General features: G+C 34.8%; 1 protein-coding gene across 3 annotated transcripts in view; it reads right to left on the bottom strand.

The window, feature by feature from the left end:
* Positions 1 to 12,622, bottom strand: part of LOC136802982 (uncharacterized) — a 21,835-nt gene extending 9,213 nt beyond the window's left edge. For 2 of the 3 annotated variants that reach the window (XR_010846085.1, XR_010846086.1), the window contains exon 1: positions 12,107 to 12,622. Coding sequence is in view for 1 of the 3 variants with exons in the window: in XM_067059711.1 (XP_066915812.1) it covers positions 8,046 to 9,163; positions 12,107 to 12,161 (1,173 nt within the window). In the remaining 2 variants the exon portion in view is untranslated. Of the gene's footprint in view, positions 1 to 7,733; positions 9,164 to 12,106 lie in introns of those variants that run through there. The other variant, XM_067059711.1, reaches the window with a different exon arrangement.

Below are 12,622 nucleotides of genomic sequence, written 5' to 3'. Positions count from 1 at the left end.
AAAACGGAGACCTGTTGTATATTTTTGGAAAGCTCTCAAAAAAATAAGATTAGAGATATATTGCAAGTATGGTTGATTTCTCTACCTACCTCGAGATATTACTCTTAAGAACAGTGTTTTTCAGCCAGAAACAGCTGTTTTTGTCCAGTCAAGAAACATAGGATATATGGAATCTAAAGTCCGAACAATGGTCATTGTTTTGCATTGTTCTTAACAATGTCTTCGCATGCGCACACTTCGTCGGCGCGAATTCTAGCGGGAAGTTCAAAATGGCGATTTTCTTACACTGATTAGTTCCTCCACTTTTTTTGGTGACGCGGGAATTTTTTCATATTTTGATTGATTTCATCGCATTGGAAAACCCAGTGAGGCTTTATTTCAAAGATTGTCTACCCCTTTGGGGTTTCCCTTTGAAATTTGACAGATTGGACTCGTTTATCCAAAATTATTCAAATTTGTTTTTGTGGTAGTTGCACGAGGAGACACAAGTTAGAGAGAACTCAGGTGAGTTTTGATTTTTCAATATCTTCTGAAATACATTTCCTTTTTTTATGATTTTTTCTGTGGCCACTCATGAATATAGCTAGAACACACTTATATCAGTTTAATTTGCAGGAACTTACAGGATTTTGGAGAAATTGGCTATTATTTTGCTCTGTAATTTAGGGGTGATCTGCACATTGCCTGAGCTTTTCTCTTTTAAATACATCCTGGTCATATAATACAAGACTCTAAGGATCAAGGATTATTCTGAAAGGTACTCACTTGATTCTGGTTTCATTTTCTAAAAGATTTACTTTGGATTCAAAGTAATGTTCTATTTGAATAATTTGCTAAAAATGGCCACGTTTGTTATAATTTTATTGTAAAATGTCCTCTGAAAAGAGACATTTTTTTCTCAACAAAGCCAATTCTATTAGCTGTTCCTAATTTGAGAAGAGCTTTTCTGAGTGAGGACAAAGCAGTGAGCAATTATTGCCCTTGCCCAATCCCCAATAGCAACCATTTAACTTGTTTTTCTTTATGAGTTTCTAGGGTACTGTAGCCGCCCAGGTTTGGGCTCGACTATTTCCATGAGAAAACCAGGCTATACCCAACAGCTAGCTTGACTTGAAAGTGACTTCTAGTTTCAAAATAATAACAAAAATTACTTATTGCAAAAATTTTGGTTACATTTAATTTTATTTTTAAATTACCTCTGTAAAATTGATTTGCTTTTATTTTGATCTTTCAGAATGGCCGAAAACCATAATGCTAAGTTGCAAAGGATTTGCAGAATATGTTGTATGGTGATCAAAACCGATAAATCTTACACCGAAAAAAGACATATCACCGACTTTACAACCGAGATGAAAGCATTGTTTGACATTGACGTGTTGAGTGATACTCATGCCCCGCCTTATCTTTGTGGAAATTGTAAGAGAAAGCTTGAACTCAAGAGAAAACATCCGCAATACTCAACTGAAACTGAATTGTTTAATTTTCTGGAACATCGTGATGAATGTGATGTTTGCAAAAGATTGGTACCAATACGCTTTAGTTTAAAGACAGTTGCACCCTCACTTCCTAAATTCGAGAAAATTGGTAATGATTATGGCTTCCTTAAATCACCTTAAATTGAGGACTGATGAAGACTTTCTAGTACTCTCAAAACCAGTAAATCTAGAAAACACAGTTAAAATATATATTAACTGTCAAATTGATCCTAGTTGTCAATGGAAGGTGTTTGTCAGTAATAGACAGCTTGCAGCTCAACATGAACTTTACCAAAAGTTTGGTTCGGTATTGTCAATGAAAAATGCTAATGAATTTTTTGAAATGTTGGCATTGTACAATGTATGTGAGGGTAATACAAGATATCAGGAACTTGTCAAGAAAAAAGTTGATAAAGGAAGTGATCTCACATTTCTCGACAAGCAAGGAAAAGTTGCTGCTTGCATCGAAGCACCTGGATTCAACCAAATCCATCCAGACAAGCTTACAATCCGCCATGTAAACTGTGAATTGATTTCCAAAGATAATATTAAATGTAAAGTTTGTGCAGACTATGGACGTAAAATTTTATCTTCCATGTCCAGCAGGGCTCAAAAACTTCCAACGACTAACCACCCAAACACTCCAAATATTTATCTCACTCGCCAACAATTGGAAAACAAAGCCAAAACATTGCAAAGGGATAAAAGAGAACTGCAAAATGAAATTAGACGCTTGAAGACTAAAGTAAAAAAGCTTATGACTAATGAAGCTGTGGCATTGCCTGATGAATGGAAAGAAGTCATTCCAGCTGTTTTTGAAAGTAATGATGCAGGTTTTCCAGCTGACACACCCCAAGGAATCTTATGGGAACAACAACAAAAATATGCATCCTTGAAAGATAAAAGGGGAATGCGCTGGCATCCTTTAATCATTCGATGGGCAATCAGTATCTTCTTGAAATCTCCAGGTATGTTTACAGATCAAGCTTGAAAAAAAATACATAGAATCTACAATATTTTGAATTTTGAAAACATCAAATCCATTGCAATTTTTTTAGAATAACTATGGAAACTAATGATTTACATCCCAGTGAGAATAAAGGGGCTTACTTCTGATATTAAAAACAGAATTTTTAGGGGCCTTTGTAGGATGGCACCAACATTTACCAAAAAAATTGGAGGGAGTGGGAATGATGGATGATGGGTGGGATCAAAATTTTGGTCAATTTAGTCATATACAAATGACTACAGGCGGTTTTAAAGTAAAAGTATGTACCAGCAAATCAAAAATGTGCATCATGTTAAATAAAATGCTAGTTATTGTTATATTGTGGAATTGTTTGCTTGTGTTTGGTGATGCATTTAGAGCGAGTTCTTCTAAACAAATTTTTGCTGCAAAAAAGGGGGAATTAGTATAATGGGGGGATGAAATAAACATAGGGGGATCATATCCCAATGCAAACTCTGCTTAGCTCTACAAAGCTCAAAAAATTGACCTATCAAATTTTATTTGAAAATGTTCATTGTAAGCCTTTGTTTATTTTCAGCTACTTACAGGCATCTCAAAGCTGGAGCATTTCTCAACCTACCCAGTGAAACAACGCTGAATGCCTACAGCCAGTTTTGCAGCACGAATACCGGTTTTGATGTTAAAAAGATAGAGCAACTCCTGAAAGAAATTAAGATAGACGATTGCAAGGATTATGAAAAGAATGTTGCTCTGGCATTTGATGAAATGCATATCAAATCGGGACTAGTGTATGACAAGGGATCAGGGAAGTTGATTGGGTTTACAGACCTTGGTGACATCAACACTGAAATCGAAAAATTTGAGCAGCAGTTTGCTGGCAGCCAAGAGCGTCCATTATCCACACAAATATTGTGCTTTATGGTTAGAGGTATATACACCCACCTCAATTATCCGATTGGCTTCTTTGGTACCAACGGTTGTCGAAGTGATCAGATCTATAATTGTGCCTGGGAAGCAGTCAGAGTGCTTGAAGCAGTTGGCCTCAATGTCAGGGCATTCATTAGTGATGGGGCATCAAGCAATCGAACATTTTATGCTATCCACCAATTGCCTGATTCTAGTGATCAAGATGCTGAGAGCAACATCCACAAGGATGGTACCCTTTATTGGTGCTGGAATCGGTTCAATGTTGCTAATAAAATATATTTCTTTTGTGATGTCCCTCATTTGATCAAAACAGCTAGAAACAACTTGGAGAACTCGCATGCACATCTATGTTCACGAATGCTAACAGTAAGTAGCACTAATATTCTGTACTTTCTATTTGATCTCTGCAAGGTTTTGATGACTGTTAGATATCATAATCACCAGTCTTTAAGTTTTGAATCCAGCTACACCATCTTTAGTCGAATTTTGTAGCATCATCCATAATTTGGAAACATTTCAAACAAAGTCAAAATTTCGTTGCAAAATTTCGTTGCTTTTGATTGTTAAGGGATTTTTTGAATTTTAATAGGTTTACCCTACTACACAATGGGGAAATTTTGTGCTGATAATTATATAGATAACTTTTATTTAGCTTGATGGTTACGAATTGAGCTGGCAGCATATTATCGCAGTCTATGAGCAAGATCTCATCCCAGATACTAAAGACGAAGATGGTGTGGCTATGAGGAAGTTGTACAAGCTAAGCAATGAACATATTCATTTGTCACCAAGATTAAGAATGAGAGTGAACCTTGCAGCCCAGGTTAGTCATAAATTTAAAATTTTGGGAGGATATACTTCTCATTTTTAGTGGAATCTCGTCTTGAAACATTATTTAAACTCAAGCCTTACTTCATTCAGATATAATTGACTTTGTTTGTGATAAACTTTCATCCAAAAAGGATCTTTTTATATGTGAATTAAATCTTTTGTGTATAATACTAAGTTAAAAAGTTTTTACTTTGTACAGGTTTTGAGCAACAGCGTTGCACTAGCACTTGATAAACAGAATCTTCAGTCCACAACCTCGACTCGGAAATACATTCGAAAAATGGATCGATTCTTTGATTGTTTAAACGGTTGGTCACTCTTCATTGGACAGAGAAGAAACAAAGACGATTTAAAACCTTATTTTGAAGTTACAGACAAAAGATTTAAGGTATTTATTTACGCTATTAATTGTATTTTTATCTGATATTCCTGATTGCTTATTTTCTTAGCTATCATACTTAAGGAAAGCCTACCAGAGTATTAGATTCTGGTGATATCTTTAGTTTTCATATAATTTATAATACCTTAAGGGAACTAATTTTTGCCTAGGAACTAAATTTTGCGGTTTTTGCGGATTTAGGCCTGTTTAGGCCCAAACCGCAAAATTAAGTTCCCGCAAAATTTTTAAAATGCTGAATAATTCACAGTACGGCTCTAATTTTCTTTCAAGTGAGAAATCCGCAAAATTAAGTTCCCGCAAATATTTGATATTAAAAAATCTTGAACTGCGAATCGCAAAAATTAGTTCCCGTAAAAATTAGTTCCCGACAAAAATAGCTCCCTTAAGTTAGGTTTCTCTGTATTTTAGTTTCTCGAAGATGAATTATTGGATTTTTTTTCGGATTGGGAAAAACAAGTCGAAAACCTGAAAGGTGTTCCTGAAGAGGTCAAACCAAAACTGATGATCAGCCGCCAAACAACCACTGGAATAAGAATAACAGGTAAGAACAGGTAAGAAACGTTGGATAAGATTAACTTTGATATCTTGTATGTAGGTAAAGACATTTCCTGACATTGTGATGTTATTTTTAACGTGAATCAATAAGATATTTGATAGTGGATGCAATATCACATTTTTCACTGAAATTCATTTCATTCATATCTACATTTTTCTTCTTTTTTAGTTCACTCATTCTGTTCACTTGCAAAGCATTTGCTGACGGAATTCCCTGAAACCTACATACTACCTGACAAGTTTAATCAGGTATTATCTTTAATAATATTCTATTGCTCTTTTTTTTGCTTTCGTTAATGAATAAATATACTATGAAGCTGTCCAGCTCATCATCGAATCGGAATTGAACCACATATCAGTTTTACTACAGACTGGATTTTTGATTCGGCAATTGAATGGCTAAAATTACTTAAGCAAAGATTTTATTTAAATATTCTTTGATTTTTAGGATCCAGTAGAAGAGAATTTCTCCAAACAACGAATGCGTTGTGGTGGCTCCGATAACCCGACCATGCTACAATATTCTCAAAACGAACGAAAGATTATGCTGTTAAAGTCGGACATTTTACGTGTTGTCACTGCTAACACTAGAGGACGTATTCAGCCAGTGCAGTCAGCCGATTACGATTTAAATGAACCCTTGCCAAAGAGGAAAAAGTAACTTTATGGTGGATGTCGTTGATTCATTTTTTTGAGCTCTGAATTATGTCTTCAGTTTATAAATTGGTGATTGCCAAATCGAGGCTCATACCTAGTGAGATACTGTTCTTAGTATATAGAATTTTTAGAGTCTATATTTGTTCAGCGTTTTTTATGCAAGTTCGTGCTTATTTCCCATCTAGAAGGATTTACATAATCGATCCACTATAAAATTATGCGTCGTTTTTTAGGGAAATTTAGCTTTATACTTAGGTGCATATTTTTTGCTCCACTATTTTTATTATACATTCACTAGATTGAAAAGATAATTCCTTAAAGAAGGGAAGACTAATTTGCATTTTTGTCTATGTTATTTTTCGCTCTTAAAGTATCTAATCCGGGTAATTTTTTTCAAGCTGATTTTTTTGTATGTTTCATTTCCCGAGCACTAAAAATGAAAATCTTTGGCAAAAATTATGACTTCACACCATACACGAAGATTAAATTATGATACAAAATATCATCCTAATTAATTCACTTAAGCTATGTAATTGATTTGTGTTTGATTTTGTAATTAAAGTGGAGGTAGTAATTTCTAATACAACTTTTCGACGATACAAATCCCATTAATTTTGACAGAATACCTTTAAAAATATCGCGAGAAGATTCTAGCTCTGTCGACATTTATTTGATTGTCTTTGCATAATGGACTCTTCCAGAAAAAATTCGTTCATGGGGGATGGAGGATATATTATTTTGTCTTTGATCTACCCCTGGACATTTCGATTTTATACCCCCTGGACAAGCATCAAATTGACCCCCTGGACACAAATATTCACCCCATGGACATAGCAGTTTTTCAGGTCTTTTTTCTCAATACCCCCTGGACAAGATATCCTTCACCCCCCCCCCCATGAATAGTTTTTTTTCTGGAAGAGTCCATTGGTGTTGTTTTCACTTAAATTATGCCGCGGAAATAATTATCGTTAAAAATGGTTTTGGCGCCCCGTTTTGAGAATAATTATCTAGCCTGAAGCAGCCAAAAAAAGCAAGCGAACGGGAGGCTAGCTTCAACTTGCTTAATGCAGAGGAAACCCCTAAATTTTTTAATAAGATTTCAACTTGCTTAGCTTTTAGGATTTGCGGTGGAGGGATACAAACAATAAAACTCTTCTGCTCAGAGAGAGAGAGTGGTTTGTTTTGAGTGTAAAGGGAAAACCATTAGTAGATAGCTCGGCACACACGATTTCAATGTTCTAAAATTAGACATATATGATGGGATAACCCAATCACCCCCGTTCAAGAAAGACACAATCCAAGTAGAAATAAAACTTTTCAGGATAGAGGGTTTGTGATCTCTTCTCTGGCTGTCCCCGATTTTTTATCTGAATGATACATTTCTTAATGTTTAGAGTTCTCAATTGTGCACTATTAAGTTCATAGTCAATCAGTCTATTTTGAATTATAGCAATGCCAAAAAGCAAAGGTGTAGAGAATTAATTTTCCATAAGTGTTTTTGTCTTATAATTAATCAATGAATGAAAAATACACTAATGACATTTTACAAAAACTATAATATGAAAAAAATAAGATGAAGATAAGATGATATTACTTTCCAAGTAATGAAATTGTCAGGCTTTAATTTAATAAATTAGTCAAATAAAGTTCAAAATCAAGAGCTGTACTATGAGTAAATCATGATCTCATCCTACCCATTTTTTAAGAAAGGCTAATAAAAGAAGGCAGCTAAAATAACATCAAGATGCAATAGAAGACAAAAATATTCAAAAATCCATATTATAAAAATATTGAACCTGAAAGCTGTTCACAAACAAAAGAAATTTATGGAAACGATGCTTCAAATAAAAATAAACACCTTCAGGTTAAATGGCAGGTTGGCTTCTGTAAAACTTAATCAAAAAGTGTTAAAATTCAATAAATCAAAATTTATAAAAATGGTAAAAATCAAGATACAGCCCACATAAATAAAATACATAAAAAACTGTATGCTAACAAAAATAAATTTATCAAAATTATGCTCAGAATAAAAATATTTACACTCAGGTGGAATAGGTTTGTTTGTGCATTGAAAGCAAAAATGTTAAAATGCAAAAATTAAAATGTATGAAAATGGTAAAGATCAAATTACAGTACACACAAATGAAATAAATAAAATCTATAAAATCAATTTATCAAAATGGTGTTTAGAATAAAAATTTATAAATAAGGTTGTTTGAAGTATATAATTTTACTTTTTTGTAGCGAGTAGTTTTCTTATACCAGGCTCTCCAGCTTCACTGACTGTTTCTGATTTTTCTGAATTTTTCTTGGCATTCAACTTTCGAATGTTCAATACTGACTTGATGAATCCATTTATCCTTAAATTGATCCACTTTCCAATAATTTTTGATCTTATTTTTGATTTAATGTTTTCATTAGGTATATCCATGGTAAGCTTTTGCCAGCATCTTTCAACATTCAAATTGGCACTAAACTCAGTTCTCAGCATTTCACGAATATCATCTCCTTTATAATTTGCGAGAAATTTTTGATGCAGAAGCTTTTTTGTTGACAATTCAATATGTTTAATAAAATGAAAAAAATCGTCAACAGCATAAATCAAACTTCCTCTATTCACAGCTTGTACCCAAGCAAGAGTAAAGTGGTCCTCGTCTATATTGTCATCAAATTCATCCTCAAAATCTTTGTAGCCCCAGCTTTTAAGCACCTCCATGGTAGCTTTACCATCTAATGTCTTATCATTTCTCAGTGACTTTTTTAATGAAAATAGTAAATATCCACACACGTATCGGATAGTTTGGAGTTCAGACCCTGTTACACTAACATAGATCTCTTTGTTGTTTGTATCAGGAAGAAAGAACTCCCTTCTTATCTTTAGTAACTGCTCAAGGATTTTTGAGGTGACGAAATTAAAAAGCATTCTTGTTTGATCGAGATCACTCCCTACCAATGCTAGGAATAACTTCCAATTATTTATATGTTCATCTGCAAAACACTGTTTGTTAAAAAGCTTGAATAAGTTTATGTGGTAAGGTTTTGACACACTCTTCTTTTTCAATTTTTCATGCATTGCTTTGATGAATCCTTCCACAAATATTTTGGCGTTTTCGTTACTTGATAGCGGAATGAGTTTTGAAGCCAACAATGCTGCACTTTTGCCAGGCTCTCTGATCATGAAGAAAGGGTCATCAGCAGCAGATTTTAACGATGTTTCCAATATGTTGACGGACGAATTTAAGAATTTTTCCTTCAACAACACAGCTGGTGTTTTTTTCTTTGGTGCAATAGGTTTTTTGGGCATTCCACTTGCTGCCGTTGGCTTCTTTGAGGACTGTGCTTTTGATCCTAAAAACATGAAAAGTTGAAAAAATGATGTTCAAACTCTTGTTTCTTTAACACCCATGATGAAAAGGGCTATACTCAGGCATAAAATAGAACAGTCTCAGAGGGGCGGGAAAGAGCAACAAAATCTACATATATCCAGAGTTTGCTTTAATAATGCCATTCTTTATTTCTCTAAAAAAAAAAGCTATTACAGGGGGGGGGGTTTCACTTTTACGGTATGACGGTATTGGGCCTTTTTACCCCCGGTAAATCGGTATTACGAGAAAAAAACGACGGGATTACGGTATTTCATTTTCTACTGGTATCGGTAAATTGCCTGTTTTTTTGTCGGTATTTCGATATTTTTATCAATAAAAAACGGTATTTCGGTATAAAACTATTTACCTTTTAGTTTCTTCATGAGTTTCATGCAGAAAAATTTTCAAAAAAGATAAGTCTCTTCCGCTATTTTAACCAGTAAAGATTATTCAAAATAAGCAAAACTTTACGATAACTAAACAATTTTTGTTATTTTTCTGCGGGCGCATTTTTTTAATGACAACTTTTGTGATGCAAATACTGCATCCAGTAGTTCTAAAAGCATCTTGTGCAGCATCGAACGATTAAAAAATAATTCACATCATGATGCACATGATGCGTTTTCAGGCAATCTAGGCATTCTAAATTTTAAATTTTTTCTTGGGCGAAACTCTTGGAACGCCGCACCGGGTACGGCAGGTACGTCGCTCGCCGTACCATATTTTTGCCAACAAATGGTCAGTGTTAAATAAAATCAAAAATTGTATGACCAAACAAGGCATACTTGGCTAACAATAGCGTATTAAGGCCGTTTTTCAATAACAAAGGAGAGCGAAAATTCTCGAAAAATTTTCGCGCTCGCTTCGCTCGCGTTATTTTTTATTTTTTTTTGCTTTCTCCGATACGGGGGGGGGGGGGGGGGGGGGGGGGTTAAACTTTAGAATTCGCGTCCTCTAGTTGCACCACAGCACCACCTCTATGAAGCCTGTGTTGAAGTCTACGGCTTCTCAGACCATGATTGGCCCAAACCTCGATTTTGAATTAATTCTCAATATAAAAGACATCTTATGGGTCTGCGAAGAAGAAATTATTGGGGGAAAGGCTTATTTTTGCATTTGCCTCCCGTAACAAGCAAGTAACTTTGGCGCGGCAGACCTAAAATATTGCTTTATGAAAGCTCAAATAGCTGTAAAAGAGGCCTTAAAAAGTGGACGATATCGAGAATAAGGTCACAAAACTAGCAAAAAACTTTATTGGCGAAAATGTTTGGTATAAGAATGGGACAAGCTGGAGTTTTTACAAGCTCTCGTTTGATTTGGTTGGTCGTTAATCTGTAATAAAACAATTTTGTTACTTTTTCTAAAGAACGCGTCATCTCTATTACTTCAAATAACCAATTAGTGAAGTCTCTTGTAAAAACTCCAGCCCATCCCATGAGAATAGGTCAATCTGTTTAAAAGAGACCATAAAAAGGTTAAATTTAGCCCAATAAGGTCACAATCGTTTAACCAAAAATGTAAAAGCAAAAATGGTTTTTTTCGCGCGTGAATACGTGAATTGAGGGTTGACTGGGGGGCCTCATAAAGTACAAAACTTGTTTGTACAATTTCTCATTTGTTACTACACAATAGATTTGATAACTGAAAATTCATTATTTTCGAGAAAAAAAACATAAATATAATATCGGTATCGGTATTAGGCTTCCTTCACCGACGGTATTACGGTATTTGACCCAAAATCTTGTCGGTATGACGGTATTTAAGACCCATGAAAATCCCCCCCATTACATAAAACAAGCTTCTATCTACCAAAAAAATGTGGTGAATCAAGTTTTAAATGAAGTTGAAAAACCAAACAACCATTTGGCATTATAATCAAATCTATAAAACTCTGGATTTTATTTCACTGGAATTTATAATGATCAAAATAATTTTGGCGGTTACCTTTGCATGTTTTTTTGTGTGTCTTTATTCCCCTTTCTCTGAAGTATTCTTTCTGACAAAGGTCACATTTAAATAATGGTTTAGAGTCTGAGACGTCTGACTCTGACTGAGGAAGTATAGTTTGCAATAGACCTTTTCGCCTTTGCGTCCGCCATATTGAATTGTGTGTTTCATCCTCAACGTCACTTATGTCTTCCTCGTGAATAAAGGATACTGGAACTGCAGCCTCTTTTTTGAACAAATCAACTGTCTGGATATCTTCAACTTCTTCAAATACAGGCGATAATTCATCGAAATCCAACTCAACAGGGCCAGCCATGATTTAGATTTCTTTGATTTGTTATATAAAACTTTCTTCCCGGTCGTTTTGGTAGAAATCTTTGTTTATGTTTTGATAAAATTTCTCACGGAACCGAGGGAAACCCGGGGTAATATAATTTCAGCAATTTTCATTGGCTAATGGGGAACAATCAAATATTTTGGCGCGTTAATATAAACATATAAGTGGACCGCGCTTTTTATTGTTCTCTGATTCAACTAACAATTGCCGACGAAGTCGAGTGCAAAATATAACAATCGCTATTGTTTAGAAAAGATTCCATATATCCTATGTTTCTTGGTCCAGTATTGTCCACTAAAAAAATCGAGCGATTTTACGAATTTCCCCCTAATAGCACAAGAGCAGCCACCGACTAGAAAACACAAAATAACTGTTCAGAAGCGTTCCCAGGGCTGGAAAAAACCATTTGTTATTTTGACTTTTGGTTCCTGGAAAAGTACATCTGTTATATGAGAAAATTTTAGCTCCTGGAAAAAATATCTGTTCGATGAGGAAATTCGGGCTCCTTGATAAATGTATGTGTTTTTTTATACAAATTGATCCTGGAAAAAAGTAATTTTGTTCTGTTTTTGTTTCCCAAAATGTTCTTACTGGAAAAATATGAGCCTGAACCATTCATGTTTTTAAAAACACCTTGCTTACCTGGTTTGCAGATAACACTTTCCAGCATGAAAGGTTCAATTTTTAAAAACACCATAAACACCAAATGTCCTGTCGAAGGCGACTGCTATAAAACAAGTCCCGACTGGCTGAAACGGTATCGAAAAGTCCCATTTCCCCGTTTTTTTTCTGATTTTCTAGCCCGATTTTTAACCCGATTTTTATCTGATTGGTTCAGTCAGGACACTGCAAGAGCTTCAAAATCGTCTTGAAAAATACCAGGAACACCAGGAAAAAGACTGAATGGTTCACAAAATGGTGGTGTTTCTGGGAAATGGCATTTTTGCCTGAGTTTAGTGGAGAAAATTGAGAGTTGATTTATGGAAATACCAGGAACACAGGAAATGCTGGAAACACACTGCCTCGAGAGGTAAGGTGTTTCTGGTAAAATGTTTTTGCCAAAAACACCCAGAAAACCATGAAAGGTTCAGAAAAGGTGTTTCAGGTAAAAGTGTTTTCAGTGTTTTCGGGACTTTTTTGACATGAAAGGTTCAGGCT

This window comes from Clytia hemisphaerica, unplaced genomic scaffold (genome assembly GCF_902728285.1).
Source record: "Clytia hemisphaerica strain Z4C2 unplaced genomic scaffold, Clytia hemisphaerica genome assembly, whole genome shotgun sequence".
NCBI classification, from domain to species: Eukaryota; Metazoa; Cnidaria; class Hydrozoa; order Leptothecata; family Clytiidae; genus Clytia; species Clytia hemisphaerica.
Note: the sequence above shows the minus strand (reverse complement) of the source record. Positions and strands in the feature narration are given on the sequence as shown.